We start from the raw sequence: 26,410 nt of genomic DNA on the forward strand, positions 1-26,410 counted from the left end.
TATACCACATACATTTGATTACAAATATATTTATGGAATTTTTGTGATTCTAGAAGGATTAAAGTATACAAAAGAGGAATATTTCTTAGTATCCTACCAATATTGATACAATATTTTGTTAGCAAACTTATTTATTATATATCTAATTTTCCTCTTTTTCTTTACAATGCTTAATCATTATTTACATGATATTTCAAAACCTACCCATGTATTAGTCATTATTTACATGATCATGAATATAACAAAAAGTACTATTAATTGTTGCATTGATAGACATTATGAGACAAAAAAAGTTAGAAAATAGTTGTAAATATTATGACCATCTTTATAATTATTTTATTTTTATATTTTACAAAAATATAGTTTCACTTATAATAGTTGTTAAAAAAATTACTTTTTAATATAGATTTTTTTTTGTCCATAAAAACACTATTTTTTACATTTAAGGAAAAAGAGTGTCTCTTAATTTGTAAGAAAACAAATTTTGTAAATTCGAATGACATTTCCAAGCCAGCTCATAAATTACCAAAATTATTAATTTTAGAGAATCTTTATATATGAAGAAAATCTAAACAAATCATTAAAATACCTATTCGACTTTCATATTTATTTAGGATTTTTTTTCCAGCTTTCTTCTTTTTTTTTCTTTTCTTTTTTTTCTTACGGATAATTTCATTTGCATATTTGAATGAGTGTCTCTTAATTTGTAAGAAAACAAATTTTGTAAATTCGAATGACATTTCCAAGCCAGCTCGTAAATTACCAAAAATATTACTTTTTAGAGAATCTTTTTTGATGAAGAAAATCTAAACAAATTATTAAATACCTATTCGACTTTTCTATTTATTTAGGATTTTTTTTCCAGCTCACTTCTTTTTGTTTTTCTTTTTTTTTTTTTCTTACGGATAATTTCATTTGCATATTCCTCGATTTTTCATTAAAAAAAAATTATTATATATTTTAACTCAAAAAATGTCTCACATCACAGCCCAAAACAAAAAAAAATCAGAGACGCTTCAGCTTATCCCCATTTCCCATTTCTCTCAGAAAACCCTAACAGATCACTCCTCTCTTCTTCTCTTTTCCTCCGCCACCACCGCCGCCGCCGCCGTTACTCAACGGTGGTGAAATCTTCCTCAGACGATCAAATCGATCCTAACTTTCCATCGATTAATCTACACAAACCATGGCCGCCACTGCTTCCTCCGAAGCTTCTGAAGGACCAGTGATGGGACTCGTCAACAAGCGTCTCCGTGCTCTCCGCAAGAAACTCAACAGAATCACTCAAATGGAAGAATCGGTTTCTCAAGGCAAAACCCTAAACAAGGAGCAAGAAGAAGTCCTCCGCTCGAAGCCAGCCGTTGTCGTTCTTATCGAAGAGCTTGAGAAGCTTCGTGCTCCTCTCTCCGCCGCTGTCTCTGAAGAGATCAGTCTCGCTACTAATAAGAATCATAACCGTGATTCTTCCGCTTCCGATCCAACCACACCGTCTGAGCAAAAGGAAATTGAAGTCGCTGAGCCTCCACAGAGCGGTGACGATGACGGGGTTAAGTTGGAGGATCTGGTGAATCTCTTGTACTTTGGTTCGCTCTTCGATGTGAAATCGCAGAACGAGTTCACTTCGATAATGTTGACTAGGTCTCATGAGAGAGGGTGTTGTTTGAGCTACGATTACGTTTCTGATGATGCCACTGATCTGCTCGGCGATCGGGATTTGGATTCTCTTTCTCAGCTCTGGAGTCTGATGGTATCTCGCCCTGTGGATTCAAGCTTATCTCATAAGAACGCTTTGGAGCGCTGTGTTGAGCACGCTAAGCTTTGGTTGGCTAATTCGGAGCAGCCAATTGAATCCAACTGCAACATTTCATGTAAAAAAAAAACCCCTGATTCTGTCTCATTCGTTATATCTCTGTGTGTTGTTTCAGTTTCGATGTGCTGATTACTTTAAGATTTATGATGCAGATGCTGCATTGAGAGAGAAGTTGAAGAAGATTATGGCGTCTGACTATTTCACTACTACGCCAGAGATGAAAGCTCCTGTTGAAGTGGCGGCTGCAGCTGGGAACTACACTTCTTACCAGGTTCCTGTGGACATTGAAGCTCCAGCTGTACACTATCAACAACAGGTATTCACTTTTTATTCGTCTATATGAGATTACGTTTTGAATTGGAGTGGGAAGTTTCATTGGCTCTCATGAAAGTTCTCTTCTTTGGTTTGTTATACTTTATATTCGCCTGCATTGTTGTTTGGTAAAGTACCTATTTTTAGTGGATTTGGTGGGTCGAATTTTATGTGCCTCTATTGGAGTCTTGCTGAATTTAGTCATACTGCATAATTCACGGTTTTGTGGGAGCAAAGCTCTAATTTTTATCTTTAGGAGAAGATTATTTATCTCATATCGAGCTTCATTTGTTAAGGAGTCAGAGTGTGTCTAGGTTTCTACTATGAAGCTGAATAGAAAAGTATAATGATGCAACATAAGGGTGTGATTTTGGCAGGGGATCATTAGTAAAGCTAAGTTGTTTGGATAGGATTGAGAAGTACATGTTTAGTTTTCTAATTGCTGGTTGCTTATTTTATTGTTAAACTGTTCTCTTGGTTTTCTAGAACTCCATCCTGCTTAAAAGCTCTGTAGTGGTTTACTATATGAGTTGTCATGTGAGTGGTATTTACTTACTTTGGCTATTGTTCTTCACTGTAGTGACTGTTGACATGTTTTTGAGTGTCTTATTTTGTGATTTACGAAACATACATCCTCCCATGTGTTTTGAACGGTTTCCCATTGCATGCTCTTTCTTTCTTCTGCGGGGCTGATTTTCCGATTTGTAGGATGAAGATGCATTTAACAACAAAGAACAAGAGTCAGTTGTGAATGACCAATCTCTACAAGATGAGCATCAAAAGGTAATCCAGGGAAATACGGACCATTAATCATCTATAAGTAAATTCTAAAGGCTGAATCTGATGAGTCTTTTTGGGTTCTTAAAGGGTGAGTCGGTGACGGAAGGAGAGGTTGTCCATGGACAACAAGAACAAGCCTTTACTCAGGTGGAAGGAAAGAATGGTAAGAGAGACTATGTGCCACGTGGATCCTACCAGAACCAGAGAGGTCGTCGGGGTGGTCGAAGAGGTGGTGGTGGCTACCAGAATGGACGGGGAGGCCGAGGTGGTGGTGGTGGATACCAGAATGGTGGGCGATATGAATCTTATGATCAGTCCGGTGGAAATGGTTACCAAAGGAACTACTACAACAACAGAGGAAGGGGACGTAATGGTGGTGGTGGAAATGGCAATTACAACCACCAAGACGCTAATGTTACTGCTGCGTCTTAGCTTAAGCACCTCTGGCTTTTGGGTGCGTCTCTTTCGCTATTTTGCGTTTATGCTATAACTCATATAAGCCTAATCTCGTGTTTGAAATGTTTGACAATTGCTCGGTTTTTGTTATGACCTTTTTGTTTTTTGTGGCCATCAATTTTACCGTCGTCATGTGAAGTAGTGATCTTTTTTTTCCTTCAATGAGAGCTATAATCAAATATAATAGCTTTATATTCGTATCCAAACAGCACGAACGACTAAGCACAGAGATTCTAACTTGTCGATTGATCATGTCGCTCGTCTAGTTATATGTCTAGAAAAGGCTTTTCCTCTTTAATGTCTTCACTTTGTGGACCGGCTTTGTACTGGTAATTTCTGGCACAGTACCAGAAATAGACAAGGTTAACCACTCCCAAACCAGCAATCATATAGTAGTAGTAATCCAGTTTCCCTTTATCAAGGTCCTTGTTCAGCCAGTCAGGCTGGTCTTTTGTGCCTGAGAATTTATGGACGGTGGTCACCAGCAAGCTGCTCAGATAATTAGCGGCAGCAAATGAGAGCGGAAATAGTGAATTCGCTATGCTTCGCATGTGCTCTGGAAATTGGCTGTTGAAGAACTCGATCTGGCCGATGAAATTAAATGACTCGCAGAGTCCCATCAGAATCAGCGGCACAGCCAGCCAAAACACCGACGTTTGTGTCACTGCGGTATCCCGTGTCCGCCTCACTCCCTCCACAAACCCTGCAGTGAACATGGAGAGAATGGCGAAGATGATCCCAATTCCCATCCGCTGAAGGAGAGTGAACCTGAACTCTCGGATTCGCCAAAGGGAGGGGACTAAGAGACGGTCGTAGATAGGCAACCAAATGCCTATAGTGATGTAAGAAATAACGACTACAGAAGCGGCCGGGATCTCAAAATGCGGACCCATGTGTCGATCCATTTTCATAGCTTGAAAGACTATAAAAGTTGCTTGTGTGCTCATTGCAACGATTGAGATTATCCCAGCAGACCAAATCGGAACGACTCTGATCAGACACTTGACCTCTTCAACTTCTTGAACACTACATAGCCGCCACTTATGCGCTGGAGCTCCTTCAGATGTAAGATCACCCTCTGTTATCACCGCTCCTTTGTCCAGAAACCTAAAGATCACCAATACATTATTAATTACATTATAAAAAACTATCAAACTCGAATGTTTCTATATGTATGAGTAATATACTTGAACTGGCTGGTAAGAGGTAACTTGGATAATACGCCAGGTTTCACCGGCGGGTCATAATACTCTACTGTCCCATCATCCACTGCCGGAATCTCGAGGTTCCGCTTCTTACGAGCAGCCACGATGACCCGAGCAATGCCCGAGAATACACTCCCTTCCGGTTTGACATACACGTAAAACCGCGTACCGACAAAGAACATAACCACCGCACAAGCCATTAAACCGGTCGGGATGCTAAACCCGATGATCCAACTAACGGTCTGTAAGTAGACCACGACGGTATGCGAAAAGATGAGAACCACGGTTAAGGTCAAGTAGTACCAGTTAAAGAAACTAGCCATTCCTTTGAGGCCTTGCTCTGTTCGTTGGTCAAATTGGTCAACTCCAAACGGGATGCTGCAAGGTCGGATTCCACCGCTTCCGATGGATAGGAAGCCAAGACCGAGGAACAGAATCCCGAGCTGGAGTTTGTTCGGATCGTCACATTCGTCTGGATGGGGGTTGTTGCACGGTGGTGGGTGGAGTTGAGGCATGCAGGCTGTGAGTGTCACCGTCATAAGCCCCTGTTTGGATTTATCTTAAATTTGGGTTGATTCCTTCTTTATGGAAAGCACATTGAGAGAAATTATAACATAATGTTTTTTTGGTTAAAACGTTACAATTATTTGTTACAACTCCAATGTGTTACGGAAGTTCATTAATAGAAAAAAGGTATTTGCAAATGGAAAAAAGTTAAACTAGCTAACTTTTAAAAAGATGAAAATAAATGGCATATTTGCTTATTTTAGTCTACAACTTGGTGATATGGACTGTCTGATTTTTTTCTGCATTATGTATAGATATTGAAGAACAAAATTCCAGCTTGTTCATTTGTCACGACCAACATTTTTTGCCCTTTATTATGATGGGAAGATCTCAGACCACNCCGCCAAAATCTACACTTATTAACCTTAAAAAATCACGTAGCTACTATGTAAATATTTTAACCTTAGCCAAGGTAAAAACTCAACACTCCATTTCAAGCTTATTATCATCACTTAGTTGTCCAATATTATTTTTGGGAGATAGTAAATCAACACTCCATTTCAAGCTTATTAACAATTGTGATTGTTTATATAATTTGTTAGAAACTAAGAATAGATAGAGAGGGAACGTACGAGAAGTGCGAAGAAGGATGCGTAAGCAATGGTCTTGAAGCGGCCAATGTAGGCGTCGGAGATCAATGCGCCAAGGAGTGGAGCGAAGTTGGTAAGACCCATCCATAAGTAGTAGACGTTAGAAGCTTCCACCGGTTCCATGTGGAACACATTTCTCAAATACAACATAAAATTTGCCGATACTCCTATCGATCCTAACTTCTCCAACGTCTCATTTCCTATATTCTCATCATTTGGTAAAGATTTAATCTCAGCATATAAAAACATGTATGTTGTCCAAAGTATTTTATCTTTTCTTAATATATATAAATGGACGGTAACTTAAGTTGAACCAGCCGTCAAAACGTAAAATTTTTTTTGTACCCACTCATGATCTGTCTAAAAAGATAAACCGTATTACATGCGTGTTATATGCAAACGTTTATACCTAAAAAATAACTTTGAGTCCATTTCTCTTGACATTATAATATTCTTATACTATTGAATTGCATGACTCGCAAATTGAGTTTTAGTGTGGTCATGATATTACCATGGTGCTGGCCGCAACTACATATCAGGGAGAAAAAAGTGATGACAGACTATAGGTAGTATTACTTTTCAATGAAATTTAATCTCAGAGAATTATGCCTCGATTTTTATCTAATGTCTATTTATATTTGTATATAGAAAAATGATATACTTACAAGAAAACATGTCTATTTTGCAGTGGTATTTTTAAAATGTGTCATATTGTGCAAGTCTTTCTATAACAAAGAAAGATGTGAATTACAAGACAACACTTCTCTACAATAACAACACACTGATAAGTCGATTGAAAGGGATCAAAAAGTAGCATGGTCGGTCCACCATATAACTTTTATACTACAATGGATGGCGAAATTGGTGTTCATTTATTAGTTTACCATGTTTAATTATATTGTCTTGAAAAACAAAAGATATTGAAAGAACATACGAAAAAAAGAAAGAACATACCTAGGATGAACGTAATAGCTCTCCAGCCTCCACGTTTTTTCTCCTGCAAAAATTTTCGATTCATCGAATCGTCAACAACTTCCATCACGCGATGACGACAATGGTTTCGAGAAAAATGGGAAGCTGCAAACAACAAATAAAGAAGATGAAACAAAAACAAAAAGAAGAAGAAGAAGAAGAACGGAATATACAAAATAATTTGAAGTTGCTTTTTGGGTGGAATAGTGTGATCAGAAACAATATATTATGACTAAGGCACGAACCACACACGGCACAAGTCAGTTATTGGAAGATGAAATGAAGCTGAGGATGCTCTCTTTTTTTATTTATAGAGATATAAATCGAGTGTGAGAGAAAGGAGAGAAGAAACTTTTTCTCTCAATCGCTTTCTCTCTCTCTCTATCTTCTCTCATCTAACATATAAGTGAGGATCTCGTTTCACTTGTTAGAGGTTATATATTGTGTGTGTATATATATTCATTAGTTTAATTATTGACAATTTAAAAGGTCTTTTAGTAGGAATGGTGAGTTTGAATAATAAAGTTCTATATTTAATACTATGTTTAATTTACAGTTAGTAACAGAACCATTTCGTAAAGTTAATATTATATGTACATATATCACCACTACTTTGTTTCCTTCGTTCCATACTGCAATATACTAGGTTTAGAGAAATCTAGCTAGTAGAAAGTAATATGGATAGTTGTGACTTGTGAGCGAGAAGAAATTTAAATTAAGAGAACTAATGCGAATATCTTATATATATAGTACTAGTGTGCATTTGGTTATTATACAAACATCCACACGTAAAATTATTCTACAGCTAAATTTGTTTTAGCTAATACTAGTTACACATAATATACAAAGATATGGAGGGTGGTCACAAGCAGGAACAATGAGTTGTCTTGGCTGGTTGTTAATTAAGGAATCATGAAAACAGAGTATCTTGGACGGGACCAAGGGCATACAATACCACGAATAAGAACATTAATAAAGAGTAAAGACATAAATTGAGTACGAAAATGTTATGTTTGAATCTAATTCAGAAAAACTGGTTCAAGTTGAATCATTCAAGCCAGGAGTACAGGATATGGCCATACACTTATTAGTATGTAGGTGTAAAAGCTTTTCTTGGGACTTTCTTGGTTAAGATATTTTTTTCTAAAATTTGGCCATGGATTTTAGGCCGCATGGCCCTATAAGATCTAATAAATCTGATACCAAAATCTCAAAATACAAAGACACTTGAAATATTGGGATTCATAGTCGACATAAACCGTAATAATGGAACAAATACGTCAAACTTGATTAACCAAAATGAAATGAGAAGAATCTAAAAGAAACCACAACTTGGTGGGTGATTTGATGATTGATGATTGATGATGATTCGATAAACGTCCGAATAAAGCATACTCCTTTTTTGGTTTTTGTGCGGTCACTCACATGCCTCCTCATTTTAGTTTCTTCTTCTTCAGCTAAGCTACGTACGACGGTGTCACGTTTTCCCATAGGTTTATTTTTTTGTTCGTTGCTTGGCATCTCATCCATCATTCACTTCTTTAATGAGGACCGTTTGATAGAAGCCCACACACAAAGTGTTCGACGAAATGCGCCAACGATGGTCTCTCTCTACTCCTCCGGCCCCATTTCTTCTTTTGCCTCTCGCAATTCGATGATTGATTCCGATACCCTTTTGTCTCTTTCTTCTTTTGGTTCAACCTTTAATCATCCCAAGACTTGCATACGATTCGCCCGAATAGGTTGTGGGTTTACTGTTCTAGGGTTTCTCGAAATCAAGCCGAGGAAGAGAAGCTGTTGCTCTCGGCTTAATAAGCGTAATCTGGGTTGGGATAGCCATGAAAGTAAGGATCTTGAATCGGAGGTTTTGGAGTTTATGAAGAACTCGGAGAGACCTGGCATGTTTCCGAGCAAGAAGGATTTGATTCGTTCTGGAAGGTTTGATCTTGTTGAGAGAATTGTTAACCAAGGTGGATGGCTTTCTATGGGTTGGGATTTGGATGAACAAGAACAACAAGTCAAAGATAATGTCAAGCCTTTACATATTGAGAAGCAGCTTCATGATTCTCATTCTCAAGAGGTTGATGGAACTTTGAGTCATGGAGCTATTGATTCTTCTTCAAATCTTTCATCTTTAACAGAGTGAGTTATCTAATTTTAAAGTATTTTGTTCTCTAGAAAGACCTCTTTTAGAATTGTTAACATAGGTTCTGTTTTATCAGAGAAGTAGATGCTGGTAACGATAGTGGAATTGAAGGCATTTTGACCAGATTAGAGAAACAAAGGAATTTGAGTCTAGGGATTAGCTTGAGGGATCCGAATGGGAAAAGTAATGGTGCCATGACTGATATCTCTGCAAATGGTTCAGTTCCTTGGTCTTCCAAGATTGTGGTATGTTTTCTTGTCTGCAAACTTTGCTCTTCATTGCACACAAATAATCTAGATGGGATAAATTGTTTATGTTGTGAGGTGTTGCCTACTTGTTTTCCAAAAGACAGCTAGTGAGATTCGAGAAAAAGAAAGTAGGAGAAGTTCAGATGAATCTGCACAAAATAGGTATCAAGAAGCCAGTTCGGTTTCAGGAACTCAAGGCTTAAGCAATTCGCCTACATCAGAAACATGGAGGACGTGGAGTATGAGGAGAGCTGGATTTACTGATGAAGATTTTGAAGGTATGGAGTGACTTCTGTCTTCAGCCATACAAGGATTTAATATAAAAAGTGGCCTGAAGCTTTCGTACGTATTATATCGTACAGCTGCTGAAATTTCTCCTAGTGGTTTGGATGGTGTGAAGAAGGGTAATACTAATAAGAATTCTGGTGATAGCATGAATGGAAAAAACAGAACTGCATCTTCCCCAGAAGATGTAAATAAAACTCATATCAAAAGCCGTCTTCAACATCTCCAGTCAGAACTTTCTTCTGTTCTCCACTCCCTTAGATCTCCTCCTGATGATATTGTGACAAGTAAGGTAATTGTTTGATCAGATAGCATCTAAAATCATTTTTTTCTATCAAACTAGAAGTGGTTGCGACTTGGCTTATTTTTGGTTTATGATTTCATTTAGGATAGTGAGATGACTTCTGGGAACTTGGAGAACCTTTCTGATGATTGGGAGTTCAAAGAGAATGAGATCATGCATGCCCAAACTAAGTTGCGGTCTACACGAGCAAAGTTGGCAGTTCTTGAAGGAAAAATGGCTATGGCTATAATGTATGCTTTACTATTACTTACGTGGGAAAAAGTATGAGGAAGCTTAGGCTATTGTCTCTCACATTGGTTAATTTGTTTTTTCTTATAGAGACGCACAGAGGGTTGTACGGGAGAAACAGCGAAGAATAGATCATGCTCGAAGAGCGTTACGATTACTTCGAACCGCATCCATAGTATGGCCTAATTCAGCCTCAGAAGTTCTATTAACGGGTTCATTTGACGGTTGGTCTACCCAGGTCAGTTCACATTGATTAAAAATATAATTAGTCTCGATACAAGAAATCAAGCTGCTTCATATCTGGTGTTCCGTTCAATTTGTCATCAAGCCATCCATTTAGGAATTGTATTGCTCTCTTTTGATGTTTTTGTTCCTAAATTTATATGATTTTGTATCCAGAGGAAGATGAAGAAAGCAGAGAACGGAGTCTTCTCTCTGTCGCTCAAGCTATATCCTGGAAAATATGAGGTTAGATCATTCAATTAACTGAGTACTGCAACTACCACTTTTCCCGTTCAGAGGCAAACCAAAATCTTAATTTTGGTACATGTTCCTCGCAGATAAAGTTTATAGTTGATGGCCAGTGGAAAGTTGACCCGCTTCGACCCATTGTTACTTGTGGTGGATATGAAAACAATCTGCTAATCATCTCTTGAGGTCAAAGGCAACAACATTCCAGAACTAGTCCCACCACTATCCATGGAGCATAAGCTGAATCAGTAGGGCTTTAGTCTCTTTTGGGATTTCACTTTCAAGTAGGGTAAGGTACCAAGGAAGCAGTAGAACTAGGTTTTTTCTCTTGAGAAAACAAGGTAGTAAGAAAGATTTGTATATTGTACCAATACGACCACTTTGTTCCTCTCACAAGAGTCACAAGACTCATGTAAACAATTGGCTCCTTGCATTGTACAATTTTACACACATAAGATGTCATACATCCATTTCTATGATGAGATTGGTGAAGAATAAAGCTCTTGTTTTCGCCTTACAGCATAAGTAAATCCACTTCCGCAATATACTTCCATCTCTTTCGTTTGTAGGTATATACTTCCAAGGCTGACCAGTTGAGGATTGGTCTGATCATTGGTGTTTCCAAGGCCAAGCTGACCATGTTCACCCCATCCCCATGTCTTAACTTCTCCATTCTCTGCAACATATATGTAAATGTGGTTTGTTTTAATATGGAGAAGAAGTCTGAACGACAAAGATATAACAGAATTACCCTCTCCCTCATTACCTGTTACAGCAGCAGAATGCTCTGCACCTGCTGCAATTTTCAAAACTTTTACTCCATCAAAATCTGGAACTTTCGCTAAGGGAGCTTCAGAGGGATCCATATGCAGTTGTTGCTTCTCATGTTGTTTATCAAGGGTATTACCAAGCTTGAAAACCTCGCCATCAACTGTTCAACAAGTTCACAAACAGATGAAAATGGGTTCAAGTGAGTTCGGAAGGTAATTAATGCATCCACACAGAAATTACCGGTTAATAGTAAAGCATGATTCCATCCTAAAGCAACTTCTCTGAAAGATAGAGATGAAGGCAAACACTGAGGGGTTTGAACATCGGGACCGCCGCAGAATCCTCTTCCCCAACTGAACATCTGTCCATCAGCTGGTGAGACACATCGGAAGACAGGGGTTAACAAAAGATAAACAAAATTCGCTCAATTAGTGAATCAGTAGAACATGGGACTTGAGAGTTAACCGGATATAGCTGCACTATGATCTCCATTAGCTGATATACGAACAACCTCAATATCTTTTAATCCAGATACAAGACATGGAAGATCTACTGACTTTGTTCTGTCTGATGAGATACCTAACTGTCCACGCTTACCAGATCCAAATCCACACACTTGATTCCCTGAATAAGACAAGATAAATCAAATGTAGAAAAAACACAAGTCTAACACGCAAACCTGTGAATGTATTATGTATATCAGACGTTACCTGTGAACAAGACGAGTGAATGGCGCATACCGCAAGCTACCATCTTCACATTCTTATCAAGAAAGTAAGAGACTTTAGCTGGAGTGCTAAGTGACACGTTATCACCATGACCAAGCTGACCAAACGAGCCATTGCCACATGTAAAAAGACAACCAGAATCTGCAATCACACAAAACACAAAACGGAGATAAGATCTCTTTTTGCTCCTAAAAACAGCAGTTGGAAAAATCCATTAATGTTTTTACCAGAAACAAAACCAGAATGACTCCATCCAGCAGCAGCTTGAGTGATAACATAATCGTCAAAAAAAGATACTGGTTTTGGCAAAGAGGTGCTGAGACTGTCACCATGTCCTAACTGACCAGAGCTTCCTCTTCCCCATGTGAAGACCTTACCACCTGCCAAAAAAGCATATAAAGTAGTCAACTCAGTTGACTAAACCAAACGACATTACTTTTATCAGAGATTTTAGGGGTTTTTGTTTACCAGAAGTCAAAGCGATGACGTGAGCGCCGCCACAGGCGAGCATCGATATGGAAGGAAGTGACGTCAGGGAGAGAAGCTGAGGGAGAAGCTCGTCTTGTAGCTTGGCCGTCCCTAATTGGCCATCTGTGCCTGCGCCCCAGCTCCATACTTGTTCTTCTTCATCATCAGCTGGTGTCCCATCGTGTTCGGCCATTATCTCGACGAATCAATCTATCTGGGTTTGTGTTTTAGTAGATAGATGGTTTGCTCTAAAGCACCGTGATTGAGAAATCTCGTGCCTAGTTTTGTCTCCTGGTCGTGTATCACTTTTCTAACAATCGGACAAATCCCTCCACGGCCTAGTCAATCGTACTAAAGTAGTTGAAACGATGCCGTCGTGATGTTAAAGTAGTTTTTTTTTTTTTTTTTTTGGGTATATAATCTTAACACCCGAGACCGAGTTGTGTGTTCAAAGTGAAGGCGACAGAGACTTTGACTTGATTAAGGCTTGATGTTATTTTTTGTGTCGATCTATATTGAATCTGTTCCTCCACGGTTTATGGATTTCAAGTTTGAATTATTCATTATCGCGATTTTTTTGAATACCTTATTTTCTAATAATCTTACAAATAAATAGAACTCAAACTCATTCACAACAACGTCTGATAGAATTTGAAAGAACCAAACTTTACCCACATATGAGCTGAGAATACACTAAGCTAAACTCATCATATATAAACATACACATTTTTAAAGATTCGAAGTTTTGATTTTAGAATTATAATTTGTTATAGGATATCATCATAAGCTACAATATCTCTCTGTTTAATCTCCCTTAATCTCGCCGGAGTTCCACCCCCGATCTCTCCGTCGTTATAATTATTACTTCTCGGGTTGACTATAGCCGACGCTAACCTATTACTTCTCCCGTGTTTTCTTAATGGCATCACAGGTCGAACAAGCTTAGACGAAGACGACGGCGTCGTTTTATCCTTTCCTTCTCCCACCACCGTCACAGCTTCCTTCCACTTCACCAACGGATCCGTCGCCCAAACCACCTCCACCTGCAACACACACATACACATAAGTACACTCCAATAAAAACTCTTAACTCCCCAAATTCTACAACAGATTATCTCAAATTTTAGTTACCTTTTTGGAATCGATGGATATACCAAAAGAAGGCTCGTGACTACCAGCAATTGCAGCTTCTGCTGACTCGACTGTGCGGTACGCAACGGATCCGAACCCGTCTTTGTCGATTCGTATCCGCGAGATTGAACCGTAGATCTCGAATCGTGATTTCAGCTCCAGGACTGAACAGTTGGCGGGAAGTCCCATAACGATCAGCGCAGGTGGCGGCGGAGGTTTGGTTGTTGGTTTGTCAATAATCTCATCTTGTTCCGATGACGGTGGTGGTGCCCATGGTCGCCGGCGTTTCGAAATTCGAGCCGGTGTGTTGCGGTATGTGTAGGGTTTGTCTCTCTTGCGGCTCATCATAGCCTCCTTTGTTACTTCGCTGAGTCCCTTCAAAACTATCTTACCTTTTCAGGAAATATAGAAATTAAATTGGGTTTAAGGTAATTGGGCTAGAAACATAAACTCCAGGCCCATTTAGTAACTGGACTGTTCATCCGTGCGTGTAACAGAAAGACAAATCAGATGGGTGGATCCCACAAAATCCAAATAAGTCTTTGCTTCCACTCATATATCGCCACCTGTTTGTTACACGACTCCGACAAGTTTTACATGTTGGCAGAGTTTGTAGATCCTGCTGACGTCTATGGTTTGGATCTGAGTCGTTTGATCCGTGCAAGTGGCTATAACAGTTTTGTCTGAATTTTGAAATAAGAGTTGTCGGTTTGTGTAAAAAGGTACACTATTATTCATTTTTGTATTGTATGGTATTATCATCATTATTAATCAATCAGTGCTGGTCCTTTTCTCAAAAATGAATCTATTCTCATTCATTTTTCTACTACTTGCTGATTTATTGACTAGTAGGATTGTGTTCTCACTTTCTAATTTGGTGGTTTATATGCAAAATTGTAGCATAATAATTATTACTATATTTATAGGTCCCATATCATTTGAAAAGCACAACTTTTCAATTCTCTCTAGTCATTGAATAAATACGGTATTGTCCAGTTTCATAAAAGTTCATATTAATTAGAGATAACTTACAATGCAGTTAATAATTTTATTCCATCCCAAGAATATTATTAACTCTTAAGATAAAGAAAGAGACAGAGAAGATATCTTGAGGCACACGGAACATAGACTTATACCATCACAACCTTAGATTTGAAGCCGTTAAGGTTGAATCATAATAAAATACGAGAACTGCAAGCTCAGGGAAACTGTATTGATTTCCCAATCCTTCTTCTTCTTCACTGTATTGCGTGTTGTAGCTTTTCACCGAACTACCTTCTTTCTCAAGCTTCTTCGCCTCCATAGACTGTGGTTCAGGATTCTCTTGCATTTGCAGCTTCTCTTTGAGAAGAGCGACCTGTTTGAGTGTTTCATCAAATTTTTGAACATAAGCGCTCTATCAAAATTGGCTTGTTATTTTAACATCAAGTGTACCTTGTTCTTGAGGGTTTGGTTTTGTAGATAAAGAATGTCCCATTCAGTTTTGAGCTTAGCATAGCTAGCTTTAAGGGAGTCATAGTCGTGCTCGAGCTGTTTCGTCTTGTATCTAACCCTTCTGTTTTGGAACCAGACAGCGACTTGGCTTGGCTGCAGCCCTAGCTTCTCGGCCAGCCAAAGTTTCCTGTCTGGTTCGAGTCTTTTCTCTTCTTTGAAACTCTCCTCCAGTAGACGCAATTGGATTGGTGTCAGCTTCCGTTTCTTGGTTATCTCACGCTTCATGTTGCTCTCACATACGTCTTCTTCGTCGACGGTGTTAGTCTCTGTGTTACTCATTGAACTAGATCCTGAAATTAAGATGAGAATGAGGAATGACACCAAATCTTATAGTAGAGAATCTGATCTACGTCAGATGAGGCTCTTCAAAGTTCTTTCTATTGCTCTTAATCTGAGTGGATACAGTTTGGATATAAAGATTCTTCCAAAGGTATAATAAAAATGCGGTTTGAGAAAACACTCAAAACAAAAAAAACCAGAATTTTAAGGAACAGAGATATACCATAATAGGCAGAGTGAGCACTCGAAGGGAAGCAAGAAGGAGGAAACTTATGGCCATGGCTTTGGTTTTGAAACCAAAAGAATACTTCTGAATCAGTGTCTGAGTTTTCCATTTGTAACTCTTATAAATGAAATGTGGAGTCTATTACTGCAATTGTTGGGACTATTAAGAGTCACCTTTTATAAAGAATGAAGAAACACAGAAGTTACAAGAGAAAGAAAAAAACGATTCCTTTTGCTAGTTTAAGTGTTTGGTAAGAAGAAGGAGACGGAGGTGCTGTTTTGCCATAATAGGGATTATACTTCTGGTTTATAATTAGCTTTTACATTTTTTTTCCAACCAGAGGCCTCTTTTTGTCTTTTGAAAAGACTCAATTCTACAATATCGAATGCAGTTTGATAATAAATGTAAATTATATTAAAAAAATAACATAAGAGTAAATGATTTCGCAAGTTGAATTGGAGATGCTTTTTAATCACCTGTGTTGTCTCTCTACTTATATTGCAAGTGGGTACAATCTTTCCCTAAGTGACACAAACAATCCATATGTACTACATTTGACGAAAAGAAGAAATTTTAAAAGTGACCCACTCTTTTGTATTCCCGTAAACATCAGATTCTTTTGGTTTTTGGTTTTGTGAAAATTGTGAATGTCATGGCTGTAAGAAAGTATTAGCTTGCTTTTGTTTATTCACATTATGTATGGTTTCTTTTGTATGGGTTGTGTCATTATGTGACGTGAACAAATAATATTACTGGTCTCACTCGCATAATCTTTTCATTATTTGTTTTCTTCTTTCGAATTTATTTAACAATCACCTTGCATTAATTTCGTAAATTTCTGATTTGGGCTTTAATGTGTGAGATCTCTCTAGTAGGCCGTCTTCACTCTCTGAAAAAATATTTTATTCACATTTATTCCAATTAATAAACGAATAATGAACATAACCAATTCCAGTGACAAATTCATGAGTACAATGAACCTTTGACAATGAACCTTTGAGAACTCCTCCATCCTTGTTGAGTGCAAATCCCTTTTCTTCTAAGTACTCTTTGACAAATATGATGTCATTGAAAGGATGGTTAAGTCGATGAACAGAAAATGCAAGATGGTCCATTACACAGCCATGTATAAGTGCCCATGCCGCTAATTTACTTTCTCTGCAGCGTAGACAACAATTAGTTTATAATAATCAACAAATGTAGCAGACCCGGTAACAATAGGAAGTCTCGTCAGGGTAGATCTCCTGCAACAGTTTGGAGGATCAAGGAAGGGTCAAAAGAGGTTGAGGCAATGCCAAGTTTGCAATTGGAGGATGGCGAGGTTATACCAACGGTACAACAGGTAGCTGACTCTTCTGCAGTGACATCTTGTAAACCACCTGAAGAAACCTTAGCGGCCACGAATCCTGGGATAGATGAAGACATCGGGTTACCGGCTGAGAAGGGGTTTACTAAAGTCAGTGAGTCCTTGCTGGAGGGCTTATCTAACCCGCAAGAGGAAGTGAATATTGATCCTGGTCCTGAAGCGCAGGCTTCCGGAAGTTTGCAAAACTCTGTGATGGCTGCAGAGGTAGAAGAGGCTCCGTTTATTCTGGTCTCACGCCGGAAGAGTGGTCGTAAGGCCACATTGTCTCAGTAATCAACATTATATATGTTTTTTGTGTGGAATATTAGAGGTCTGAATAGTAGCAGACGTCAGGACTCAACGAGAGAATGGATTAACATCCATAAGCCACTTTTTGGAGCGTTTTTGAAAACGCATCTGCAACCGGTAAATGCAGGACGTATAATAAGGGCAATACCTGCAGGTTGGAAGGTTTTTGGGAATTTTGCTCACCATACCACAGCCAGAATTTTTTTGGTATGGGATCCATCAGTCAACCTTATAGTTTATAAGGCTTCGGACCAAATGGTAACTTGCGGTATTTATATAGCGGCTCACAATCTTAGTTTCACGGTGTCTTTTGTGTATGCTCACAACACGACGGAGGAAAGGATCTCTCTTTGGGAAGATATCACTTGGATCAGCGATAACACACCGGGTTCAAGACATCCCTGGGCAGTGGTGGGAGATTTCAACCAAATCCTGAGGCTCTCGCACCATTCTGACCATCTGACTCAGAGTGTGGATACTTCGGGAATGGAAGATTTCAACTTAGCATTGCAAGAAGCTGAACTGTTTGAAGCTCAAACTAAAGGCCTCCCTCACACTTGGTGGAATAATCAGGAGGAAAACCCTATAGCTAAAAAGATAGACCATGCGCTCATCAATCATTCATGGTCCATAGTATTCCCGGACTCCTACGCTGAATTCCTGGAGCCTTTGCAATCAGACCACGCGCCCTGTCTCTTCCAGTTGCCTTCTATAAATAGAGCGGTCAGGAAGCCTTTCAAGTTTTTTAACCATGTCATAGATCACCAAGACTATCATGAAGCAGTGAGGCAAGCATGGCACTCGCAAGCGATAGTGGGATCCTCTCAGTTTAAGCTGGTCAGGTCTCTTCGTCTGCTGAAGCCAGTCCTCAGGGAGTTAAACAAGCAGCATTTCTCCGGCATCACAGCTCGGGTCAGGGATCAAGCTGAAAAGGTTGCAATCCTCCAGAGAAATATTCTCTCCAACCCTGATCATCACGCTATAAGGGAAGAGCATCAGGCGAGGGAGAAATGGCAATTCCTTATGTCGGCAGAGGAGAAGTTCTTTAAGCAGAAATCAAGGGCCACTTGGATGAATCTAGGAGATCGTAACACGGCGTATTTTCACAAGACTACGTCGCAGAGGGTAGCAAGGAACCACATTCACTTCCTGGAAGACTCAGAAGACAGAAAAATTTTTGAGCACAGCGAGATCAAAGACTATGCAGCCCAGTATTTCCAAGGTATAGTGGGTAGTACGGATATGCCTATATCTCCTATATCGGTAGCAGCTTTGCAAGAGCTGCTCACCTTCAGATGCAACGAGTTGCAGAGACAAGATATGCAGAAACTGGTATCAGCGGAGGAGATTAAGGGAGCAGTCTTTGCTATGCCACTGGACAAAAGCCCCGGACCAGATGGTTTCTCAATAGAATTCTATCGAGCATCTTGGGACACCGTAGGAGCGGATGTGGTAGCAGCTGTACAAGAATTTTTCAGGAATGGCCGGCTCTTGAAAGATCTCAATACCACAGCTATCACGCTTATCCCCAAGCATCCGGAGGCTTGTAAGCTGGGAGATTACAGACCAATAAGCTGCTGCAACCTACTGTACAAAATCATCTCAAAGATCATAGCAAACAGGTTGAAACCTCTCCTACAACAATGCATTAGTCCAAACCAGGCTGCCTTCCTCAAAGGGAGGAGCTTAGGGGATAATCTTCCTTCGCTTCAGAGCTCATTAGAAACTACCAGAAAAACGACTGCCCTAAGAGTTGTATGTTAAAAGTGGACATTCGTAAGGCGTTTGATACTGTATGCTGGGACTTCATCCTCAAGGTTCTAGAGGCACAGCACTTCCCTCCTGCGTTCTGCAATTGGATTAGAGAATGCATCTCCTCTCCAAGATTCTCTATATCTATCAATGGCGAACTGGCTGGGTTCTTCCCGGGAAAGAAGGGTCTCCGTCAGGGTGACCCCCTCTCGCCATATTTGTTCATTATGGCTATGGAGGTCCTATCCAAATTGCTTGAAAAGGCTGCGGAACAAGGGAAAATGAGGCTTCACCCGCAGTGTTCACCTCCAGTGGTAACCCATCTCCTCTTTGCTGATGACTTGCTCATTTTCTCAGATGGAGCAAGGCACTCTCTCTCGGGTATAGCGGAAACAATGCTGCACTTCAAGCATATCAGTGGCCTTGAGACAAACCCTGTAAAGTCTGAGTTGATCTTTGGAGGCTATACTGATATCCAGGCGGAGACTCTCAGTGCCTTGCAGGGCATATGGGTGGGTTCCTTCCCTACCCGTTATCTAGGGCTGCCGCTAAACCCTGCAAGGATCTCTTTTGCCACCCTGCAGCCTTTCCTTGAGAAAATCACAAACAAGTTACATGCTTGGACGGTCAAGTTTCTTTCATTTGCCGGGAAGATAAGACTTATCTCCTCAGTCATATACGGCATGGTAAACTTCTGGAGTGCGGTGTTTAACCTTCCCAAACGTTTCTATGAAAAGGTGGATTCCCTATGCGCCGTGTTCCTCTGGAAAAATAAGGTTACAACAGCGGTAGGTGCACGTGTGGCTTGGAAGGACGTGTGCAAACCAAAACATGAGGGTGGTCTTGGCATTCGCCTTCTTGAGGATTTTGCTCTTGTGTTCCAACTGAAGTTGGTCTGGAATCTATTTGCTAATGCTGGCTCTTTATGGGTCGCTTGGTTGAATGGAAATATTTTTAAAAGGATGAGTTACTGGACTCTACAGGACTCTCCAAGGCTCTCGCGGACCATTAAAGGTATGTTAGGTCTGAGGACTCAAATTTCAGAGTTTATGAAGTGTGAAGTGAGGAATGGACTGAGTATCTCCTTTTGGCATGATAACTGGACAAGCCATGGTCCGTTGATTAACTTTATTGGAGGAAACGGTCCGAGATCATAGCGTGTAAGGAAAGAAGCTCTGGTAGCAGAGGTAGTAAGAAATGGTGAATGGCGGTTGCCGGGTGCCAGATCAGAGTCCCAACAACAACTACTGATCTCACTCACAACCATCTCGCCACCAAACCCTCTCCACGGGTCTGATATTTATCTCTGGCGCCGTAAGTCAGGAGTCTTTACCAACTCTTTCTCTTCCAAAGATACTTGGGAGCAACTAAGAACAGATTCTCCCCGGGTGCCATGGAACAAGGTCGTCTGATTTAAAGAAGGGGTTCCTCGGTTCTCTTTCATACTATGGCTGGCACTAAAAGGTAGATTACCTACGAGAGACAGGTTGCAATCCTGGGGACTTAATGTTCCTCAGGATTGTGTCCTCTGCTCCAACGGACTTGAAACACACGAACATCTCTTTTTTGAATGTCCTTTCTCAGCCTCGATCTGGCAAGCTTTTGCATCGAGAATCTGGAGCAACCCTCCCACAACTCTTCACTCCATCTCCGCTTGGATTCTTCAGACTAGGACATCCTCTTCATCTGAAGCCGGGGTCATCGCCAAACTGGTTTTACAGTCAGCATGTTACTTGATATGGCGCGAACGCAATGCAAGGATCTTCACCTCCGTTACCACCACCAGCGCCGCAGTGCAAGCAGCTTTGGATAGAGCAATCAGGGATCGCCTCATAACCGTTCCAGGATTTCTTCTTGCTTTCTATTTTGGATGTATTCCTTTCCCTTTCTAGCCATCTTTTATCTTTATTTTGCTTTTCTTTGTACAGAAAAAATCAGAAAATAGTATAAAATTTAACCTTTTACCAAAAAAAATGTAAGAATACGAGATATGTATATGATTGAAGAGTTGTGTATGTATATTTAGCAAGTTGATTGAAGTCGATCCTTGTAGGCTTCTCCCAAATTAATGACCCTAAAGTACTTGAAAGAAGGGCTTGCTTACCAGTTACCACCTTCTGCTTTGAGATACTTCCTTATTATTTCCTAATTAACCATTGATTTCGGAGTGAGGACTAAAAGGAGAAATCATATAGCATATGTTAAGAAACATTATAATACCATTATGTTTGTGATTCATACCTGTGATTCAGGGATTAGTACGTCAACAAGAACCTCAGCGAGAACAAGCCTTGGCAAAGGGCCGTTGCATAGACCGTGACCATCATTAGGGACGAGAACATCAGGAGGAGAAAGCCAGAGAACTCAATTTTATATCCATAATCCATGAAGAAGCTCGACAAGGAATCAATTCCGTAACCATCGACGTAAACCCATACTCACCCCAAGGAAAAACAATTCATACCAAATCTTAATATTATGTATCATCTTTTTTTTTTTAAACTACTTCATCCGTTTTGCAAAGTGATGTTCTTAGACTTTTACTTTCATTCATATTTTAGTTGACAGATTTACAGCTCTGTATGCAAGATTTGAATTGATTTCCTCATTTATCTCTTTTGTCTTTGTTTTTAACTCTCTTTTTTTACCCTTTCGTCATTTATCTTTATATATTACAAGTTTCTTTTCGTTAAATTATATTTCTGGTATGATTGTATATATATATGTATTACAAGCTCTTTATTTTCATTTATAAACAAAATTAATATAATTACTTATAACCCCTTTAACAAAAAGTATTATTATTATTATTATTATTTTTTTTGGACAAAACATGAAATATCATTCAATCTAACCCCCAGCAGGAGGTGAGTTCTTACAACATGAAACAGGGTAAACAAAGGGAGCTAAAGATAGGGGATCCATGAGTTTAACAATAGGATAATAAAACTGAAACAATTTTACAATATTTGAGAAATCTATTGGAGCCAAGGTGGATTCGTATTTGAAGTCAGACTTCACGAGATCCTTAACCAGCGGGTGGTCATAAGCAGCTCTTGCGGAAGACGCATTGGAACAAAAAGTATTATAAGAACTACCACTTCTATGTTAATGAGTTAGGATCCCCAAAGATTAGAAACTGAGTGTAACGACAATATATGGTATATGAGGAGAATGCTATACGTAAAAAAAACAGAGGAAGTATATAATAGATGTCAAACTAATGTTCAGGTACTGATTAATAGTGCTTGATTCGTTTTACATTTGTGAAAATTTCAGAATAAAGAATCCACTAGCTAATATCACCGAAGTGAAGAAGACATACCTTAAAAAATGAAAACATATGTAATGCATTAGCTAGTGGATTCTTTACAATGATTTGAATATCATTTTACATATGTTTTCATTTTTTAACCATTAAATTACTGATTTGGGTGCACTACAAGAAAAACAGGTATCTATAGCGTCGAAAAAATGGTATCTATCGATAACCATAGCGTTTTCAAAAACGCTATGACATCGCCCGTGATAATAGGTATACCACTTTAGATAGCGGTTTTTATAATTGCTATTGTAATATTTGTTAACATAGCAGTTTTTTGTATACAATTTTTAAATAAACAATAGCAATTATTATTTGCTGTTAATATATTAAATTAAAATATATATTTAATTTATTATCTTAGGTTTTTTATTTCAGTTAGATTCATATATAAATATATATATTTAATTCTCTTAGTATATATAAGTTTGTTTTTTTAATCATTATAAGTTTTGTGGAAACTCTTTGACAAATGTTACAATCTATTTAATATTAGATATACTTAAACATATGTTGTGACTAAATTAGTTTATGACATACATATATCACAATCTATTTAATATTAGATATCACTCTGATTAATATTAAAATTGGGCATTTGAGAGCAAGTTAAGATCAAACTTGATTATAAAATACCACTTTTATATGTTGCTATGAGTACTTCCAACATTTAGATTTTAACAAGATCATCATAACCCACACAAAATACATAAAATAATTGTTAGTGAGAACAAGAACAAGTAACGTAAAATGGATGTAGAGGTGATTTTGGGGCTATGCATCTTTCTTATAGTCTTGGTGGCTATTGCTGTTGGCATATGGTTCCTCTGTAAAAAGTGTACGTAAATTTAATAACAAAGTTGTAATACCTAATTGATAATGTGTTAAGTGTAAAAAAACTTATATTTTTCTTTAATAATTAGGTTTCTGCAAGAAGAATCCGGCCAACTCGAGTGATGAGGATTAGGAGCAACGGCGTTCTTGAATTTTGGTGGCCTAAAGCATATTTTATATGTAAAATCTAATAATAATAAAAAATTACTAAAATACTAAAATATAATTAAAAATATAATTAATAAATATTTTAAAAATTTATTAAATATTTTAACAATGTAAAACAATCTAAAAACAACTTTTCTAATTTTCATCGCAGCAAATTCATTGATTAGCTTCTCATAATCGAGTTCTTCGATCATATCTCTCTTTTGATTGACATCATTGCTAATCCATTCAACCTATCTCGTGACATTGTAGATCGTAGATAATTCTTTATAATATATCATGTTCTTAATTAAATCCGTAGAATTTCCTTTTTCGTTTTTTTTCTTCCTCATATATATTATTCATTATACTTTTTGCTTACTATGAATCTTTCAGTAGGTGACTAAAATCTTATTTATTTTACAAATCATGACTCCTGAGGAGGAGATTATTATTCATACATATTTAGTAATGGTCACTCCACATGAGCTGCGTTTTTTACACATAGATATAACAAACACACATATTAAACACACTTCATACTTGCATTGCAAACATTTACTTTTGCTTGAATTTTATTTCAGACAGGATTGGACCAAACTGATTCTAGACATCTGAGCTGAAGCGGGCGCTGTCCAAAATGTTTTTTCCATTATCGAAATCAAAGTCTTTGCGTCTATGGTACTCTTCAATCTGCAACCACATGTGTACATATATAGATTGTGAATACAATGGACCATTCAATGCATATATGATAAAGAATCCAAAGTCTGAGTAAAAACATGTGTATATAATTTGGTTCCTAAAACTCTGTAGAACCTGGTCATGAGGCAGATCTTTGAACTGTGGAAGAACTTGACGGTCAATGAACTCAATGAAAGAAGCCGGGACTGTTTCAATTACTCCGTCTGCAAATTCAACCGCAAGTTTCTCCGAGATCGACGAGAGTTGTAACAGTAGACCATCTTGACTCACTAAAATATACATAACATCCACATTCATTCCAATTAAATTATGGATATAGAATATATAATTTTTCCAATGAAAATTATCATGAGAGACTAAGTAAAATGAACCTTTCAGAACTCCTCCGTCTTTGTTGAGCTCGAATCCCTTTCCTTCTAGATACTCTTTGAGGCATATGATGTCACTGAAACGGTGTTTGAATCGATGAACGGAAAATGCAAGATGGTTCATTGTGTAGCCATGAATAAGTACCCATGCGGCAAATTCGTTTTCTTTGGCAAGTGTATTGAAGTCGGTCCATGTAGGCTTCTCCCAAATTAAATTCCCCAAAATACATGATAGAAGGGATTGCTTACCACCTTCTGGTTTTAAATACTTCTTTATTATCTCCTAATTAACCATAAATTAGGAGTACCGATCGAGCATTATATATGTGCTAAAACTTATAAGAAACAGCGTTATAGTTGTGATTGTGATCAATCATACCTGTGATTCAGGGCTTAGTTCGTCCACAACAACCTCAGCTAGAACAAGTTGTGGCAAAGAGCCGTTGCTTAGACCATGACCATCAACGGGAACGTGAAAGTCGGGAGGAGAAAACCAGAGAACTCGTAGGTTCTTTGGAAAATAATATTCACCTCGAACTTTATATCCATAATCCATGAAGAAACTTGACAAAGAATCAATTCCGTAGCCATCAACCTAAACCCATACTCATCCCCAAAAGAGTAATTAGTTTCACCAAATCTAATTTGGTTTTTTTTTTTTTTTTTTTTTCCTAAAAGTATTTCATCCATTCACTATTAAATTATTAATATAATATGTTAAGACTTATTTTGGTTGACAACAGAAAATAAGTCTTTTGTTAAGACGTTTTATAGTAGATTTTGGTTTTAGTTTTTCAAAAAATCAATATTATAGCCATTCAAGATTTTACAAAGTTGGGATCCCTAAAAAATAGGAATCTAGTGTGTGAGAAATTGTGTATAGTAAAACTAAAATCCAAAAACCAGTTTAAAAACTCATTCCATTCATGGTCTTATGTTGATTTCATATTGTAAATGAGTAAATGACTGCTTTACAACCTTTTTTGCAAAGAGTTTATTTCCTCTATCTATATTTAGCATTTCTTGAAAGTTTTTATATTAAAAATTTCAATATAATAATTAAAATAGGATAATATATACATGACTTAATTCTTTATAATTAGGACTTTAATAGTAGACATGTCAAACTGATAATATATATATATCCAAGTATTATTTCTGCTTGATTGAAAGACGTGCTGACCTTAAGAGTCTTGAAAGTGAAGTGGTCGTATACGATCTTCTCGTTGTCCACTGACTGAACAAGTTCCCATATTTTGTTCGCCGTTGGGTTCTTCTTTAGGTACGTCTTCAGTATATTCTCAAACACATTACGAAGAAATGTTTCACTTCCCCCCTGTTACGTCGAAATTATTTAGTATCATAAGAGTAATTTAAAAAAAAAAATCTTTTTTCAAACACATCAAATTTGAGCAAGAACCTTGGACGGTGACGTGTGAGGCAAGTTGAATGAACCCATGCATGTACTGTAGAAATATCTTTGTGTTGTGTATGATTATGAGAGAAACTGAACGTTGCTCGGTAGAGTTCTTATTTATTCTTGTATTTAATTAATAAACAAATACGTTTTTGGAGAGTTGAACAAGAAAAAATAGAAAACAAAGACGAAGGACTTACATAATTTATTCTTGTATTTCAACAATAAACAAAGACGAAGGACTCACTATTATTTATTTTACTTTCTTGACGTAAATTTCCACATATATATACTTCACAACACGACTCTATGGGATGGTTAGGGGCAGGCCCGGCCCACCCATAAAGCAGCCAAAGCATTTGCTTTAGGCCACACAATATAAGAAAGTTTTTAGGGTCATATTTATAAAAGATTAAGTAGCTCAGCTGTCTCGGTGTCTTGCAATTAAATGGCATGTCCTCGGTTTGAGCCAGTTCACCTGCACGTTTTTATTCCTCTTTTACATTTTTATTTTTTCCGTTTGATTATGTTTTTGTTTTCCATTTTTTTTTGGTAAGAGACTAAGTTGTCGAAACTTTTTCAATTAATTTTGTTAAATTCCTATTTTTAACAAAAATTTTCCAAATATTAGATTCTACTAGATATATAAATATTCAATTCTTCAAGCAAAACTAAAACTAAAAAAATTTACACAACTGCTGGGTAACTGGGTAATTTTTTGTTTTTTCTCCTCCTTAACT

At 38.0% G+C, this 26,410-nt stretch overlaps 7 protein-coding genes and 1 pseudogene across 7 annotated transcripts; 2 read left to right on the forward strand and 6 right to left on the reverse strand.

Moving 5' to 3' along the window:
- Positions 989–3,513, forward strand: LOC104756820. Its single transcript, XM_010479469.2, has 4 exons — positions 989–1,868; positions 1,963–2,126; positions 2,831–2,905; positions 2,990–3,513. The coding sequence occupies exons 1-4, from the start codon at positions 1,187–1,189 to the stop codon at positions 3,332–3,334; spliced, it is 1,266 nt and encodes a 421-aa protein (XP_010477771.1). The 5' UTR covers positions 989–1,186; the 3' UTR covers positions 3,335–3,513.
- On the reverse strand, positions 3,388–7,131 carry LOC104756823 (protein NRT1/ PTR FAMILY 2.12). The gene is made up of 5 exons (XM_010479470.2): positions 6,938–7,131; positions 6,675–6,797; positions 5,703–5,920; positions 4,546–5,108; positions 3,388–4,465 (listed from the first exon to the last, which is right to left on the reverse strand). The coding sequence occupies exons 2-5, from the start codon at positions 6,757–6,759 to the stop codon at positions 3,625–3,627; spliced, it is 1,707 nt and encodes a 568-aa protein (XP_010477772.1). The 5' UTR covers positions 6,760–6,797; positions 6,938–7,131; the 3' UTR covers positions 3,388–3,624.
- On the forward strand, positions 7,996–10,889 carry LOC104756825. The gene is made up of 8 exons (XM_010479472.2): positions 7,996–8,834; positions 8,915–9,083; positions 9,187–9,364; positions 9,449–9,663; positions 9,760–9,905; positions 9,994–10,141; positions 10,303–10,371; positions 10,464–10,889. Exons 1-8 carry the CDS (start codon positions 8,047–8,049, stop codon positions 10,557–10,559), a joined length of 1,809 nt encoding a protein of 602 aa, XP_010477774.1. The 5' UTR covers positions 7,996–8,046; the 3' UTR covers positions 10,560–10,889.
- Positions 10,720–12,687, reverse strand: LOC104756824 (ultraviolet-B receptor UVR8-like). Its single transcript, XM_010479471.2, has 7 exons — positions 12,342–12,687; positions 12,101–12,253; positions 11,856–12,014; positions 11,611–11,769; positions 11,386–11,517; positions 11,141–11,305; positions 10,720–11,050 (listed from the first exon to the last, which is right to left on the reverse strand). The coding sequence occupies exons 1-7, from the start codon at positions 12,532–12,534 to the stop codon at positions 10,848–10,850; spliced, it is 1,164 nt and encodes a 387-aa protein (XP_010477773.1). The 5' UTR covers positions 12,535–12,687; the 3' UTR covers positions 10,720–10,847.
- LOC104756826 (uncharacterized protein At1g27050-like) lies at positions 12,967–13,836 on the reverse strand. Its single transcript, XM_010479474.1, has 2 exons — positions 13,473–13,836; positions 12,967–13,384 (listed from the first exon to the last, which is right to left on the reverse strand). Exons 1-2 carry the CDS (start codon positions 13,818–13,820, stop codon positions 13,109–13,111), a joined length of 624 nt encoding a protein of 207 aa, XP_010477776.1. The 5' UTR covers positions 13,821–13,836; the 3' UTR covers positions 12,967–13,108.
- Positions 14,244–21,431, reverse strand: LOC104759413 (annotated as a pseudogene).
- Positions 14,507–15,830, reverse strand: LOC104756827 (homeobox-leucine zipper protein ATHB-54-like). Its single transcript, XM_010479475.1, has 3 exons — positions 15,469–15,830; positions 14,907–15,256; positions 14,507–14,829 (listed from the first exon to the last, which is right to left on the reverse strand). Exons 1-3 carry the CDS (start codon positions 15,578–15,580, stop codon positions 14,611–14,613), a joined length of 681 nt encoding a protein of 226 aa, XP_010477777.1. The 5' UTR covers positions 15,581–15,830; the 3' UTR covers positions 14,507–14,610.
- LOC104756828 lies at positions 23,758–25,712 on the reverse strand. The gene is made up of 6 exons (XM_010479476.2): positions 25,674–25,712; positions 25,437–25,589; positions 24,633–24,848; positions 24,257–24,536; positions 24,000–24,154; positions 23,758–23,873 (listed from the first exon to the last, which is right to left on the reverse strand). Exons 1-6 carry the CDS (start codon positions 25,710–25,712, stop codon positions 23,787–23,789), a joined length of 930 nt encoding a protein of 309 aa, XP_010477778.1. The 3' UTR covers positions 23,758–23,786.

Source organism: Camelina sativa, chromosome 17 (genome assembly GCF_000633955.1).
Source record: "Camelina sativa cultivar DH55 chromosome 17, Cs, whole genome shotgun sequence".
NCBI classification, from domain to species: Eukaryota; Viridiplantae; Streptophyta; class Magnoliopsida; order Brassicales; family Brassicaceae; genus Camelina; species Camelina sativa.

Coding starts and splice junctions, on each gene's coding strand:
- LOC104756825 (XM_010479472.2), top strand. CDS start 8,047: ATGATTGATGATGATTCGATAAACGTCCGAATAAAGCATACTCCTTTT. Junction 9,906..9,993: donor AAAATGGCTATGGCTATAAT/GTATGCTTTACT, acceptor TTTTTCTTATAG/AGACGCACAGAGGGTTGTAC. Junction 10,372..10,463: donor TATATCCTGGAAAATATGAG/GTTAGATCATTC, acceptor TGTTCCTCGCAG/ATAAAGTTTATAGTTGATGG.
- LOC104756823 (XM_010479470.2), bottom strand. CDS start 6,759: ATGGAAGTTGTTGACGATTCGATGAATCGAAAATTTTTGCAGGAGAAA. Junction 5,921..6,674: donor AGCTATTACGTTCATCCTAG/GTATGTTCTTTC, acceptor ATGAGAATATAG/GAAATGAGACGTTGGAGAAG. Junction 4,466..4,545: donor CCTCTTACCAGCCAGTTCAA/GTATATTACTCA, acceptor GGTGATCTTTAG/GTTTCTGGACAAAGGAGCGG.
- LOC104756824 (XM_010479471.2), bottom strand. CDS start 12,534: ATGGCCGAACACGATGGGACACCAGCTGATGATGAAGAAGAACAAGTA. Junction 12,254..12,341: donor CGTCATCGCTTTGACTTCTG/GTAAACAAAAAC, acceptor CTTTTTTGGCAG/GTGGTAAGGTCTTCACATGG. Junction 12,015..12,100: donor TCATTCTGGTTTTGTTTCTG/GTAAAAACATTA, acceptor GTGTGATTGCAG/ATTCTGGTTGTCTTTTTACA.
- LOC104756828 (XM_010479476.2), bottom strand. CDS start 25,712: ATGGGTTCATTCAACTTGCCTCACACGTCACCGTCCAAG. Junction 25,590..25,673: donor CTCACACGTCACCGTCCAAG/GTTCTTGCTCAA, acceptor TCGACGTAACAG/GGGGGAAGTGAAACATTTCT. Junction 23,874..23,999: donor AAGATCTGCCTCATGACCAG/GTTCTACAGAGT, acceptor ATGTGGTTGCAG/ATTGAAGAGTACCATAGACG.
- LOC104756820 (XM_010479469.2), top strand. CDS start 1,187: ATGGCCGCCACTGCTTCCTCCGAAGCTTCTGAAGGACCAGTGATGGGA. Junction 2,127..2,830: donor CTGTACACTATCAACAACAG/GTATTCACTTTT, acceptor TCCGATTTGTAG/GATGAAGATGCATTTAACAA. Junction 2,906..2,989: donor TACAAGATGAGCATCAAAAG/GTAATCCAGGGA, acceptor GGGTTCTTAAAG/GGTGAGTCGGTGACGGAAGG.
- LOC104756827 (XM_010479475.1), bottom strand. CDS start 15,580: ATGGAAAACTCAGACACTGATTCAGAAGTATTCTTTTGGTTTCAAAAC. Junction 15,257..15,468: donor TGCTCACTCTGCCTATTATG/GTATATCTCTGT, acceptor TCTTAATTTCAG/GATCTAGTTCAATGAGTAAC. Junction 14,830..14,906: donor ACCAAACCCTCAAGAACAAG/GTACACTTGATG, acceptor ACACTCAAACAG/GTCGCTCTTCTCAAAGAGAA.
- LOC104756826 (XM_010479474.1), bottom strand. CDS start 13,820: ATGATGAGCCGCAAGAGAGACAAACCCTACACATACCGCAACACACCG. Junction 13,385..13,472: donor TATCCATCGATTCCAAAAAG/GTAACTAAAATT, acceptor TGTGTGTTGCAG/GTGGAGGTGGTTTGGGCGAC.